Source organism: Pleurodeles waltl, chromosome 12 (genome assembly GCF_031143425.1).
Source record: "Pleurodeles waltl isolate 20211129_DDA chromosome 12, aPleWal1.hap1.20221129, whole genome shotgun sequence".
Classification (NCBI taxonomy): Eukaryota; Metazoa; Chordata; class Amphibia; order Caudata; family Salamandridae; genus Pleurodeles; species Pleurodeles waltl.
The window spans coordinates 90466531-90482749 of record NC_090451.1 but is presented as its reverse complement, the minus strand read 5'-3'; the positions used below and the strand labels follow the sequence as shown (position 1 = coordinate 90482749).

At 41.7% G+C, this 16219-nt stretch overlaps 1 protein-coding gene across 1 annotated transcript in view; it reads left to right on the top strand.

Moving 5' to 3' along the window:
• LOC138267580 (ceramide synthase 4-like) overlaps positions 1-16219 on the top strand; it is a 263246-nt gene that overhangs the window by 201399 nt on the left and 45628 nt on the right. Inside the window, exon 6 of the mRNA XM_069216635.1 lies at positions 10279-10329. Coding sequence (XP_069072736.1) covers positions 10279-10329 — 51 coding nt within the window. The remainder of the gene's footprint in view (positions 1-10278; positions 10330-16219) is intronic.

Sequence of the window (16219 nt, the reverse complement as noted above, 5' to 3'; positions counted from 1 at the left end):
CGAAAGATCCAGCTAAATGGAGTTCAAGCATCTTAAGGTGGAGACACTGAAGGTGGGCTGTGCAAATCAGAGACTTGAGGGTCTCTTGGTACAATTGGAATGCTCAGGATCCCTCCGCAGTCAGTAGGGTGATGACTTGGTTGCATATGGATGCTTAAATCCTACTCGCGGCCAGCATATTAGTGCTCTTCTTTTGTGAAAGTACTGATACTCACTGGTTAGGGAAAGGTAAACAGAGGCATTACATTAAATTATATTAAACTTTTATTTGATTTTAGCCATTTAAATAGCACAAACAGCTACTTCTCATAAAGTCTTGGCCGCTAAAGCAAAAGAAGATTCAAGATTTCCCAAGCACGCCAATATAACGACTCAAGAGAGCCAAATCGGGAATTAGGGACGGTGCAGGAATCAGGGAAAGGCACCCAAATCTACACCACATACTGTATTTCATATGACAATGAAATGTTTTTAATCTATTTCATGAAGGAGAAAAAGGTTGACTGAATACAGATAGCTAGTGGCCGTGACTGGCACCTTTTGGCGATGTTGACAGCCAACCGATGGCCAACTTGTCGTACATTGCATTCCTGAATCTTTGTGTAATAGTTAGAGCACTAGATTTACATCTCAGATTTCTGGAGCGAATGAACAATTAAAAAAATAGACTTTGTGTACATAATATGACTATTGTTGTAAATCACTCTGACTTGAATAGAAAGCATTAGACAGACATCTTTGGTGTTCTGGCAGCTAGTGTAACTTGTCCAGATGTTTTGAGATCAGGTACCTCTCCTCAGACCAAGGATCAGCCTGAGGGCTGTAATTTGCAGCAGCTGAGAATGATGTATGAGGTGCCGTAACAACAGCCCCCGTGGTGTGGGGGCCCCCTCAGCACAGTCGGCACTGTGCACGGGCCAGCGCCGAGTCCCAAGCCTGAGAGCTCCTGACTACATCTGAGGAGGGGTGGGAGGTCCCCTCCATGTACTTTGCAGGGGGGCCTCCTCAAGTTTTGTTACATCACTGGATATACAGGGAGTGCAGAATTATTAGGCAAATGAGTATTTTGACCACATCATCCTCTTTATGCATGTTGTCTTACTCCAAGCTGTATAGGCTCGAAAGCCTACTACCAATTAAGCATATTAGGTAATGTGCATCTCTGTAATGAGAAGGGGTGTGGTCTAATGACATCAACACCCTATATCAGGTGTGCATAATTATTAGGCAACTTCCTTTCCTTTGGCAAAATGGGTCAAAAGAAGGACTTGACAGGCTCAGAAAAGTCAAAAATAGTGAGATATCTTGCAGAGGGATGCAGCACTCTTAAAATTGCAAAGCTTCTGAAGCGTGATCATCGAACAATCAAGCGTTTCATTCAAAATAGTCAACAGGGTCGCAAGAAGCGTGTGGAAAAACCAAGGCGCAAAATAACTGCCCATGAACTGAGAAAAGTCAAGCGTGCAGCTGCCACGATGCCACTTGCCACCAGTTTGGCCATATTTCAGAGCTGCAACATCACTGGAGTGCCCAAAAGCACAAGGTGTGCAATACTCAGAGACATGGCCAAGGTAAGAAAGGCTGAAAGACGACCACCACTGAACAAGACACACAAGCTGAAACGTCAAGACTGGGCCAAGAAATATCTCAAGACTGATTTTCTAAGGTTTTATGGACTGATGAAATGAGAGTGAGTCTTGATGGGCCAGATGGATGGGCCCGTGGCTGGATTGGTAAAGGGCAGAGAGCTCCAGTCCGACTCAGACGCCAGCAAAGTGGAGGTGGAGTACTGGTTTGGGCTGGTATCATCAAAGATGAGCTTGTGGGGCCTTTTCGGGTTGAGGATGGAGTCAAGCTCAACTCCCAGTCCTACTGCCAGTTCCTGGAAGACACCTTCTTCAAGCAGTGGTACAGGAAGAAGTCTGCATCCTTCAAGAAAAACATGATTTTCATGCAGGACAATGCTCCATCACACGCGTCCAAGTACTCCACAGCGTGGCTGGCAAGAAAGGGTATAAAAGAAGGAAATCTAATGACATGGCCTCCTTGTTCACCTGATCTGAACCCCATTGAGAACCTGTGGTCCATCATCAAATGTGAGATTTACAAGGAGGGAAAACAGTACACCTCTCTGAACAGTGTCTGGGAGGCTGTGGTTGCTGCTGCACGCAATGTTGATGGTGAACAGATCAAAACACTGACAGAATCCATGGATGGCAGGCTTTTGAGTGTCCTTGCAAAGAAAGGTGGCTATATTGGTCACTGATTTGTTTTTGTCTTGTTTTTGAATGTCAGAAATGTATATTTGTGAATGTTGAGATGTTATATTGGTTTCACTGGTAATAATAAATAATTGAAATGGGTATATATTTTTTTTTGTTAAGTTGCCTAATAATTATGCACAGTGATAGTCACCTGCACACACAGATATCCCCCTAACATAGCTAAAACTAAACACAAACTAAAAACTACTTCCAAAAATATTCAGCTTTGATATTAATGAGTTTTTTGGGTTCATTGAGAACATGGTTGTTGTTCAATAATAAAATTAATCCTCAAAAATACAACTTGCCTAATAATTCTGCACTCCCTGTATGAGGTATTTTGGGGCACCCATCAAAAGAGCATTACAACAGTAGTCCAATCGCAATATAGTTAGCGCTTAGACCATGTCGTTTTGGCTGACTGAGAGATGAATGGCAGGATATATTTGATTAAATAAAGCACACAAAAACTTGTTGTGCATTTGGCATTAACATTTTGTTGAAGATTCAGCCCTTTGTCGCCAATTATCCCTAAATTCTCGGCAAAAGGTAATGGAATCGGCAGCTCTCAATATGCGGTCACTTATATTGAAAAGACTAGGGCTTGTGGCACCCCTGAAGCAGTATCAGGTTTGTGTGTCAGATCACAGCCACGCAACCTAACATTACCTACCCTCCAGCCTGTGTACTCATCCCAACAGCCGTTCGCGTGAACTCACACGTCCCAGGTAATGATCACTCCTAACTCCTATTAATCTAACCCACCAACAAGATCTGAAGATCAGATGAATGAAATGGTTCTCTTCAGAGCACAAAACTGACCCCTGTCACCAACAATGATCAATTACTATTCATTAACTACTAACCGGGGTTCCAGAGTGGTGTGTTGCTTGTTGGAAAGCGCCTCAACACCTCGCCAGGGACAGTAAGGGCGCTGTCAGTCCAATCAGAATGCAGGATGGCTTTAAGCTTGGATGCTTCCTGTCTGTTAATGGTGGTGTTTACACTTGAAGGATCCAATAAGCGGGAATTAGATAATCACGTGAACCCATCCCTGGGAAAGTGTAGCTAGTCAAGCACTGGAGAGAATATACAGACTCTAAAAATACGACAATTTAAAAAAACTCTAGTGAAAGTAAGGCTCTTTACAGTCCAGAATCAAGATTGAATGGTGCATGGTGTTTAAGAGACGCCTGCCTAAAGACCTCTGGATGTAGATTTCAGCTGCTTGTGGTGAAGCAGAAAATAAATAAATCGGGTAAAAAAAAGCCTCTGGAATGAGCTCATGTTTCAGAGATTAGCAAAGTGATCACAAGTCACATGGCCTCCCCACTGTGAAAGGTAAGGAGCCTGCATCCTTCAGCTTGGCATGCAGGTCACACGCTCACCACACATCAGGTTTCATGTTAACATACACTAATCCATTCCCTCGTCAGACCCTCCCCGTGGGAACCTTGCTGCTAAGCCCTCAGGGGCCTGTCACTTGATTAGAGCTAAGTGCCTGTTCAATTACATATGGGCCACAGATTTAAGTCCTGACAGGGCCCATTTACATGTTCATCCTTCTAAGGTTGATAACATAAGTACCACTGAACTGGCTATACATTTTTTCAATCGCCTAAAGGCAGTGCATGTGTGTTTAATGTTGGTTCTGGATGGTCCGATCCATGCCAGATTGTTTTAAGCAACCACCTGTTATATAAATGAGTTTAATTTACAGTCATTGTATGGACATTTATCTCCTTGGGGTCGCTTGAATATTTGGCATCTCTCATATACATTATTGTTATTATTTACAACTGAGTCCATTTGGAAATACAGTGTTTGCTCGAAATGCAAAAAGCAAATATTTAATAGAGGAAACTTTTTAAAACTAAATACAAAACACCCAATGGGACTGTCTGATTATGATTGTAGATTAAAATTAAAGATACTCTGTTCTACGAGTAGGGGAAATGTAGTGATGGTCTTTAATTGTTGGTCCTCTAAAGGTCACTGTCAGACAGGCTGCCTATCATTCAAGACAGTGTTAAGATATTTTGATTCATATATGAAGCTGAAAACTAGATGTATCTCAGTGAAATTTAAAAAAAAACATTTTCTGCTTAAAGCATAGTCCACACCACAGCCATGACCCAATTGGTCGATGATCTTCCTGGATTTTTCCTTTATAAAAGTATGACTTCAAGAAATAACATCAAACATACTTTATTATGCTGAGAATTTTAGTACGTGCCATGTGAGTAGAGGCACCTGTCCCCAGTGAACTGAATAAAATAGTAGTGTAACTGGTGATATGGCTCTTTTGTGAAGAAGATGCAGCCTCCTTCACCTTCAAACCTCAAGCACCTCTGAAGAAGACCGTGTTTGGGAAACAAGCTCCTACGGTATCCAGCATCATTGATTTATCTCTGAAAGAGGAAGTCCACAGATGTAAAAAAAAAAAAAAAAAAATGCATTCGTTTTGCAGTTTTAAGCCAATTTGTCTCCATATACATCTCTGTAGGATACCTAACTGAGCTCTCCAACAATCGCTGTATGTGATTGGCTAGAACTACAGATTTTGAACATGTCACACCTTATGATTGGATGAGGGGTCCTGCCATTACCCATTTCAACTAGACAAAAAATAGCCCTCCATTTTAAGTTTCAAGCATTGGTGCCATGACTAGGACACCCTGTACAATTCTTTCACAAATCCTACCCCAAGACTGCCGTCAAGGTTAGATCATCGAAGAAGCCCTAGTAGAGAGCCCTTGAGAAAGAACAAACCTCCGTAGAGCACAGAGGAACTGTGTGACTTTAAGAGTAAGAGAAGTAGCCTGGACCCGCGTGCAGGACCACTTGAGAAACTCAACACATATGGGATCCATGATAGTCTGCGCAGCAGTTCTTAAACGATCCCATTCACTTCACTTCAATGTTGAAGATCGCTTGAATTTTTAAAGACTGTGACGATGGGTGGAGCTGCCCTGTCATTTACTTTTGACACTTATGGGACACCTCATCACTCTACTTCTACTACTTCCACGTCATCTCCTTTTACTCTAGAACCTTATGTTGTGGCTCCCAACGTCCTACAGTTCTGAGATATTATACTTTAGACGAGTCCAGGATGCCACGGATCTTACTGGTCCCATATGACTGAAGCATTTCAACCACTACCAGTTGTGTTCCGCATATGACCCACAAACGTGCAGCCACATTAGGGGTTTCACTTTGATTGCTATTTGTTTTGACAACAGCACAAGTGCACTCTATTGGAATATTGACTCAGAAGACCAGTCACGGCTCTAACTCAACTGCCCTGATTTGTTTATAGCAGTCCCTTCCGTCAAGCATTGCAATCCCTGGGTTCCTGTTAATTGGACACTAAAATGTTGACTTTGTCACTATGACTATGATGAAAATCCCAAATTATTTTTGTGTGGGGTTTTGATCTTTGGAGGACGGGTGGAGCAGCAAAGGCCTAGTCCAAGAGGAATTAGTAGGTTTGAACTCCAGCACAATAAGGACATATTCTTTTGTATAGGCAATGTCTCGGAATGACTAAAGTTGCCAGACAAACAGTCCGGGGTCCCGTTCCCAGCTCTGTGCCACTTTATGAAATCTCTACAGTTCTATGCATGTGAAGTCACAGAGGCAAATCCGTGCAAGAGTAGCATAGATGTACTAGCGCACCTCTCCCGGCTGTACTGTGCTCGTCCCTTCGCTCCTGTGCACGTACCTGCCACAAACGGCACAAATTAAGCACTAACAAATAAACCTTGACAGTTACTTTCATCTCAGTTAGGTTCTTTTCTTTTTCTCACTTTGGGCATCATTACTTCTTCAACCAGGTGAATTCACATAAAGCGCCTATCCCTCCAACTCTTCCTGGCAGCTCATGTAAAAATATTTGATGACTGAAACAGGATAGGTTAGTGCAAACCTTGCTTGAAATACAAGCCTCCCACTAGCAATGAGCTGCATCCCATGTTCTGTAACCCCATGTAGGAGGCTGTGAAAAGCTGTCCAACCTATGCTGGAATGACAAACTCTCTTCTTCTCCCTCAACACATATTGTTGCCCTCAGTTGACGTCCCTGTTGTAATGGCTGCCTCTAAATGTTTGTTCCTGGGGTCGTGGGGAAGGGCAAAATATTGTTTAGAGAGTATTTTTAATCTCTACACCTCCATCCTCTCAACATCTTTTCCAATATTGGTTTCTCCTAGATGGTTGTCCGTCCCACATACACCTCTTCGAACCCATCTTTACTCCTTTCAGTGAGCCACAGTCTCCCTTACACTCACCCAGAGGATTACCAGGACTGATCACTACCTCATTCCCTTCATAATTACCCCAGTGTTACATTGTGTCCACCCCCTTCTGGCTGCTGTCTGTACTTCACACCAATGGGCATCTCTGCAAACCATCTGACTGCCTGAGGATCTGCGATCTGATTCTTGTGCCCGCAGAAGCTCCCAACTGAGCTTGCTAGCAATCGAAATTCTTGGATTTTGCCCACCCTTTATTCACTCATAACCATTAAGACTACCTTCTAAACCTGTGTCCATCCCATGGCTCCTTGGAATACCACTGAGGTGACTGCTGCTAATCCCCATTGCAAAGTCTTAGAGTAGGGTTGGCATCATAATAATTTTTCAGATGAACACTTATATTACACCACTTCCCTAACAAGTTACACGAAAGCTGTGAAGACCACACATTCCATGCATTACTTCACCAGAATCAAATCAGCCAGAATTCAACTTGCAAAGTTTTTTTCAAATGTTCAAGAGTTCTTTCTCCCTCCCTACAAGACCTTACCCATTGTTCCTTCGCCCTTAGGTCTGTGAATCCCTCTCTAACTCCTTCCATGAAATAATAGCTAATACTGAGTCAAATATTGTCCATTTGTTTCTCTCTTCTTCTGCTTCTCTCACCTTGCTGTCATATATTCAAACTCTTTTGCCAATTTCTCTGCTCTTTGGTCTGCTCTGCTTCCCAGTGTCCAATCTGATTCCCCTCTTGATCCATGTATGTATTTTTGATCATCCTGGCCACTATCCCTAGCATTGCCCTGCACTTACACTAAACTTTGCAATTCCACAATCAGATGGGCTACTGTTTCCTCCAGCTGGAAACCAGCATTAGTTGTAACACTTCTATGGAAAAAAAACTTCAGCTGAACCTATTGTACTTTTCAACAACAAACCTATGTTGCGCTTACTGTATCCATCCAAAATAGTGAAAGGAACATCAATGTACATCTCTATTCCTTCTTTGAGTCCCACTCTCATCTTGATCCCTTGCAATCAGGGTTTTGCATCTTCATTGTATGGAATCTGCTCTCCTTGCAGTGGCAGACGATCTTCGCGGGATAACTGATCAGGGCGGCACAGCCACTTAGATCCTCCTTGATTTGTCTGCTGTATTCAACTTGGTCTCTCTCTCTTCTACTAAACTAGCTCAACTTGTCTGGCTTCCTTCCGTTTTGACTGATGATTCTCAGGCTGTTCATCTTCCTCTCTTCTTCTGTAACACTAAACTCCTTTGCTGATGAAAGTAGGATTGTTCCCTAAGCCCTTCTCTATTCAACATCTATGCCTCCCTGGGCTTTCATCATCAAACGTTTTGGTCTTAAGCTTACATCCTATGCAATTGGCACCCAGAACATACTCAGACTTGATGGCAACATCTGATTTGGCAGTAACAACTTTTTACTTTTGTCCCTGGAAAGTTGAAGAGTGGGTGATTCTTAACTGGCTCAAGCTCAACTAGTAAAACTGAGGTTGTGGTCATTGACTATTCTGTGTCTTTTAGGTCCTTGTCTAAGTGAGATTCTAATCTTGGCTCCAGTCCTACTAATTCAAGGCCACTGTGCGCAACCGGAGTATCCTCTTGGTCTCTGCTCATTCTTTCATGCCTTATATTACTAAAACCTCTGTTCCCTGCCTCTTCATCTGTCTCCTAAGGAAGATAATCTTGGTCCAAGCAGCCATTTGCTCACTCCTGGACTATGGTAACTCTCTCTTCCTCTGGCTCAAACTCAACCATATCTACCAACTTCAAACTATACAAATCATTGCTGCCCATCAACTCTTCAACTTACCATGCCACTCTTCTACTTTCCATCGCTTAGCCAAACTTTATTGGTTTCCTGTTTCCAAATGTTCTGCTTTAACCCCTTCTCTTTGCAGTCTTTGCCATTAGGCCAGTCATAGCACCAGCCATCACTAACTTCAAGAAAGCATTCTCCCGCATCAGCCTTTTCCACTCACCTCTGCTGTACCCATTGGTACTCCCTAAGATTTGTTGATCCAGATTAGGTGACCGCGCCTTTCCTTACCTGGCTCTAAACATTGAAATATTCTCCCACTGCAAACAGGACAATTTTCTTGCTTTCCGTAAATGTCTGAAAACATAGGTTTCCCTTCCTAAAACTTCTCTTGCACATCTTTAATACTTGAAAGCTTAACATGAGGACCCCCACTTCTCCAGTAGTCACACACTACATAAAGCCACTTCAATGATAATTCGAAGCAGGTGCCTGGAGCACCCATCATATCCCTAAAGATGAGGATACGCTGTGCCAAGGAGACTGGTTTAATGACAACTGTGAACGTCTACCTCAAATTTCAGAAGAAATTAACTCCTGAGCAGGGCACAAAAAAATTAAAAACAAGAGTCATGGGTGACTGTGATGATCATTCTTTTTCCTTGTTTTGGGCTCCTTGTAATAGACTATAGGAATGCTTGGAACCTGCTTTTAGTTCAAGAAACCAAAATTACTTAAGTTAATATTTCCGGCATCAGCTCAGAAAATCTCACACACACTTGTTTGTCTAAAGTAACATTTTAAGGAAAAAATACTTTGTGTATATATATATATATATATATATATATATATATATATATATATATATATAGTTTTATTGAATTCCATTCAGGTTTTTGTTTGTTTGTGAAAAAGTCAATATTTTTGATACCAGGCTAAGTGGGCATCTTGTTATCAATATTTTTTTTTACAAATGGCATGCACTTAAGGGGAAATCACTTTGTTCTAGTAAACAGCAATCTATTATGAAGGACCTACCCTCGCCATTGGGCACTTAAGAGGTGATGCACCTAGGTTTGGTGATGCCAGATGGCAGGTTGTATGTCCAGTGAGGTGAATAAAGGCTCTTCTGAGTGACTTCTTCATTATAGAGCAATGTAGGCCACAGAAAGCTATAACCATGTATGAGATTCTAGAGTTAACATGGTTTTGAAGGTATTGAGTAGTAGGCTTTAGTGCACTTATGCTTTGCCTGATCACAAGGTCGAATTCTGTTTGGTGCACTCAGTTTTTAAATCCTCCTAGGTCCATAAACTGAATACCCTTTAGTTGGATAACAGTAAATGACTTATGTAGCATAAAGAAGCCCTGCAGGAGCAAACAAGCACTTTATAATTACTTATGTGTAGTTACATGGCTGAGGCCAACCAGGGAATATGGGTGATGCACCACAAACACAGAAGCTAAGAAGTGGCTGACTCAACCTAAGGGATAATCTGTTTTTTATTCCTACTGAAAAGTACTCAGTAAACGTAAACATGGATGCTAAGACAGCCAGACCCTTCCCCAGTCAATGTTCTCTTTGATCTTGACATACAGGCCAATTGAATTGCTCCATCAGCATGCCTCATACATGGCCTCTATTTCCATCTCAAGCACTTAATGAGTTTGCTACCAATGTTGTTTACACCCAGTATCTTGTCTTTCAGCCTCAAATAGACCAATGTGTATTATCTTTAATATTTAGGGACACACCAAAGTTATCCAAAACCATCCCTCGTTGGCTGGCAGGTTTCCCCAAAAGTCATAATAGAGGCCTATGTTCCTTTAGAACAAGAGGGTAAATCGCTAAAGTAGGTTTACTTTCATCTTGTGTATAGCAGAAAATATACTTTCCTACCTGATCTGCTTCCAATATTTCTTTTATTAGTTTCCCAACTCAAACTTCTTATTCCCTGTCTTGTTTTTCTACAGAAACCATGGTTTTGGGACCAAAAAGAGTTTTGGACGGGATTCCCACATCAGGTGAGCAGAATAGATCTTTTATATATCGCAAACTTTATCCTGTAAAAGTACATTTTATATGTTTTTTCTGTGAGCCTTTGAATTGATTGTCCCTAAGCCAAAGCCTGTCTCAACATTTACTCCAACCTTGAGCAGGTATTTTGGCAAAGGGGCAGTGTAGGGACAAATGTTCAGTGAGTACTATTGTGTGCCTTAATACTGAGGTCACTAATGTTAGCATGTACATGTATTAATTCCACAATATAAACTTCCAACAAATTGGTATATAAGTGTAGGTTTATTAACCGTGACCCTGCATTTGCTTACAATGATGATACTGGAGTAGTCAGTATTGTGGAGTCATTCATAGAAGTGTAGGTTGGTACTGAAACTGTAATAATGTGACTCTATGCTATGACCACTGGCAGCGTAAAGATACAACTACATTGGGGAAACTTACAGTACCTGGAGTTTGTGTTTGCATCTAATGCCGGTTAGGTTTGGAGAGAGTTAGCCATTCTTTTAAAAGTCTGGGTTAGCTGAGTCCATTTGATTTTACCAAACATGTATCAGCAAAATTCAGATAAATGTATATGTGCAATATCCTTCCTTTCAGTCAGCTCTTTTTATCTATTGGTCTGTTGTGGTGTCATTCATCATGGGGCAATGGGTCAGTCCATTTCAGCCATTGGCTAACGTCGTTAATTGTATTCTGCCCTTTTCCAATGATTACATCCACGCACAACATAGATTCCTAAAGTGCCAGAGACTACTATGGTAATGTGGGCTTTTAAACATTATATTTTTCATTTTCATTTTTTTTTAATTGGTGAGTGTCTCGTCCTGCGTCTTCCTCAATAATGAAGTGTTGCAAAAATCAGGACAAGATAAAACAAACACTGGCAAGCCCAGTTGGCTGCAAGCCAAAAGCATAACTATTGGCTTTGCCAATGCTGCATTTTTGTTGGTTTCTGGTGGAGAGCACCTCAATTTAAAACGCCTCGCCATCTATTAGGGGAATCCTCTGAGCTTGTTTTCTAATACTATCCGAAAGTTTCTAGGACCTTTGTTACTGTTCCATCAGCTCTTGCGTGTTTGAGGTTTGGTACTTACCAGTGGCGTAACAAAACTTGAGGGGGGCCTACAAAGTACCAGGGGGAAGCCCCCCAACACCTGTACCCAGTCAGGGGCCTGTCGCCCGTACACAGTGTTCTGTCCTGAGGGGGACCCTTGGAGCTTGGGTGCCCCCTGGAGTTTGGGGGATTCACGCACTGTGGGGACCTTTTTTATGCCACTTGCACTTACTCTTCCAGTAACATTAAGGGGCTCTTGTCCAAAAGAGGGGCACTCTTCTTGAATAACCACAACCTCTCACACACTCGTCACACTGTTTGTGCATTAGCCAAATGCCCAAGTGCTGAAAAATATCTTAAATCTCGAGTGCACGCATGTCCGAGCCGTGTGGTGGCCTGCAACATGATTGGTACAGCCTCTGTTTGTGCTGGTTCTTTTGGACAGTGCATAGACCCCCATGAATGTTGGGGTGCAGAGTGGGCACCTAGATCCAGACAAAAAGGTTGTGTGCATGTGCCCCTCATGCATATTGCATTTGAAATTGGATTGTCAACCCATGGCCCCACTGGAGGAATGTTAGAATGAGAACATGTTGTAGCACTCTGCTCTTACGATGTTCTCTCCAATGTACTATTGGAATATATTCTTAACTTAGCCCTTCCTTACGGCGGCACTGGGTGTTCAGTCCAACATCAAATGCTGCCTTGGAGGGTGCCCTCAAAACTTGCCACTCAGCATCACAAAGGCTTGTAAACAACCACCATTTTCTGGTTGGGAGACATTTAGTGCACCAGTCACTGGCCGGGTTGGCTGCTCTGTATCCATTCTGTTTCTATAGCCCAATGGGATTACCTCATTGGCATGGCCACACCACTCTCCTTTATGAATATGTACATGGTTCAACAATGGGTGTGCCTTAGTTACATTATGTTGCATTGGTATAGCAACAAGAGCGGCCTTGCGACCCTTCTGCAATACCAAACTGCATCCCCTGCAGGGAAGATGGAAGGACAGTCTGACATGCAGTCCTCAGTGACTGTGACATGCATCCTTTTCCATGCAAGACAATCTGTCTTCTTCATAATGTAATGCGTCAATTTGGTGTCTATCAATTCAATTGGCCTTCATGCCAATGCATCTCAAAGTACAAGAGTCTGTACGTAGCCTGGCCATCAGTGTAAGTCTTCAGTGTCCTAGATTCGAATATCTATCCATCAGTGTCCTCATTGCATCATAAGTAACTCAGTGGCCTTGCCAAGGAATAGACACAGTCCCTTTGGCCGTGTAGGTGCTCATCAGTGTCACTTTTACTTGAGCATATTTATCACTGAGTCCACCTAATGCCACCCAATGGTATCAATGCACCAAAATGGAGTGACAGTCAATACCTGCGCGTGTGGTTGACAGCATCTGCTTGTTCCATCAGCCCTTCTAATAACAAACACAACTGCTATGCTACAAAAACAAAAATGCAAACCACCGCACATTGGAGGCTATTAAATTGCAATCCTCCTACAGTAAAAAAAAAAAAAAATCTCCATCTCCTGTTCTGTGTCCACGGAATAATTGGAAGAATTTCTTTGAGACTTCACCAGCATACACTGCAAAAGGAATTGGTAGCACGGATACAAGCCAATAATCAAAGTAAGTATGTGAGTCGTCTCCCCCGTGGAATTTATATAATTCCTGAACTAAAACTTTTACATAAATCCAAGTCTGGTGTTGTATGCAAGCTTTTGGGACTCCTAACTCCTGTCTTACTATAACATATTTCACGCCATGTCTGTCTGCTGGACCCAGGAGCGGGACCAGAGAATCGTTGCCAGAACATCATATGTGAAAATTAGCAGTTAAAATCATCTCCGTATTTGAGATAGTAATAAGAAATCTGGGCAACGGGAACGATATTTTTGTAGACAGTACTTAGGACATAAAATGTTTATCTGGTAATATTTCCCTCTAAATATTCTGACAAACACATACCAGGAACACCTCTTAGGTGCGCGGTAAAGTCCTAGCAATAAATGCTTCCTTTAGTTAATAAACCGAATGGTAACGTAAGTTTAATACTCCCACAAAAAAGCACTGTGGTTCTGACAGGGCACAATATTCCAGCTGGAAATGTCTACAGGCCAAAGGCCAGCTCAGGATGAAAAGTGACTGAAGTAACTTGGGTTAGAGAGAGGGTGGAAGTGTTATGGAATTCTAGAGCTTGGTGGAAGAGCTGTGTATTAAATTGCTTATGGTAGCACGTGATGGAATGATTCTGCAGGACAGCCAGGATGCTCAGACCTAATCCCCCCTCCCCCACCCTGTTTTTCACCAGAGATTACAATCAAGGAATAAACCACACAGCTGTTGCAGGTATGTCCTTGAAATATGTTTGGCTGCTTACCTATTATACCCTGTAGTTGTTAGAGCAGGGCTCTCCAACCTTTTCTGTAATAAGAGCTACTTATGTTCAATTAAAATCATCCTGCTCCTACTATTATTAGTGTTGTAATATTGACGGCATCAGACAAGATTACAGTAGTGGGCATCCTGTGCAAGATTACCACCCCTGGTCACCGGAGTGCATCAGGCAGGGTTGCCAATAGTAATGTAAAAAAAATGCCTACGTTTGAGTAATGTATGGCAGTCTTTGCTTCAGTACCCCTGGAACCAAGGTAATAATATTAGTAATAAGTATCCCAAACACTGCATGATATTCACTCAAATATCAGCATTAAATATATTTTGAATATCCATTTTTCTCAATAGATCAGTTTATGATTTCTGAATCTACAACATTTTCATCTCAAATACACATTTGTCAGTTTTGGTAACCATATATTAATTTAAACATGGAAAAACCTCTAATTTAGTAGTCTGGGCTGCACACAGGAGAGCTACTTACTGGTTGCTGGAGAGCTGCCAATAGTTCACGAGCTACTGTTTGGAGCAACCATTGTTAGAGCCTATGAATGCCAAGAACCTAGTGGGTGTATCTGCCCAGCAGATCATCCTTGCGTCTGTTTAGAACCAGTTGTAACTAATCTTATTAGGCATAATTAATTCTATAAGGTATGCCTGACTTTTCAATAGCATAGCGAAATTAGAGTGTATGATATGATGACTGAGACCTTGCAAGATGAAATGGGGTAGATTTTTATTAGTAAGCACCTTAGAGGATTGTGTTTTGCTAATCAATTAGTGATGAAGAACAGGAAATGTCCTGAACCGTTGTGAAATTGCTGGGATGCTAAATCGTCATAAGCACAGTTAAGTAAATTATCTTAGCACTCTGTTCCCGAGATGCTGGAAAAAAGGTGTTCGCGTTTACAAAGTGTGAACTTAGCTAAGTGGATAGAAGCTCTAGGCACAAGTTTCCCTCTCAAACTCCTAAAAGTCAGTTTAAGTAAAACCTAAAAATGGAGTTACACTTCAAAGCGACATTTGCCCTGTGCCCCTCTTTTATAAAGATATAAATATCTGCATTGCAAACAGTGCTTCTTTGCATAGGTTGCATTCGGCTTCCATCTTGGAGGAAAGCCCAGCAGTAATGATAAAATTCATTCAATTGGTCATCAGAAAAGCAAATCCTGATATTAGAGGGAATGACAGAAGAAACTGGACTTCCTATGTTTGCACTCCCTCAAATGAATATCACTATTACGTCCTCATAAGAGAGGCATTATCACATACCGAGGAGAAAGAGGGATTTCAATTAGCCTTGTACTGGACACGTTTGCTTAATGTGACGGTGTGAGCCACATTTTTTATCCAATATACCTGCTCTGCAATTCACAAGTTTTCTATGAGTGCCAATGGATTTACTCACATGTTCACAGCGTCCCAGTACATATTTTTCACTGTTAACCTGAGGTGTAAACCTACATATAGCTTGAAAATAATTAGATCTGTTTGACATGAGATGAACTTCCACACATAGGGCCTGATTACAACTTTGGAGGAAGGTGTTAATCTGTCCCAAAAGTGACGGATATACCACCAGCCGTATTATGAGTCCATTATATCCTATGGAACTCGTAATACGGCTGATGGTATATCCGTCACTTTTGGGACGGATTAACACTTCCTCCAAAGTTGTAATCAGGCCCATAGTTTCCAATTAATATGACCTTTATGATGTAAGTCCAAATGCCATATAGAGCTTACAGGTAATAAGATTCCAAATCAAACATAAACTTTGGAGGTGGTAAGACCTGCGTAGGTTAAAACCAATTCATAAATCAAGTTAGCTGGTTTTAATAACCATATGACTTAAAGACCACATCTTATCAGAGCTGGCTAGTAATAAGACCCTCATGACCCAAGATTAACCCAGACCTTGCAAGTAATATAATACTGGTATGAGTTGTGGTGCACAGAGATTTCAGATAAGACTCATGAATTATGACCAACTCTCACACAGAATTCATACAACATGAGACCAATGTTCAAACAGAGTTTACAGGTAACAACACCCATATGACCGGATTCCAAATCACATACAGTGTGAAGGTAATATCATCTGTATGACCTGAAACCAACTCTCACACAGAATGTGTGGGTAATAAGATTTATATGACATGAGACCAGTTCGCAAACAGAGATTACAGGTAATAGGATATGTATCACACACAGTTTGCAGGTGATAAGATCCCAATGGCCTAAAGCCAACTCTCACACACAGCTTGTCAAGTAATAGGACCTGTGTCACCTGAAACACACACCTACCTGTATGAGCCGAGAATAACTTTTGCATTCAGTTTGCAGGTAACGAGGCCTTTTGATCTCCTACCAACTCCCAACAGTTTACAGGTGGTAAGGCCATATGACCTTAAATACGTGACCT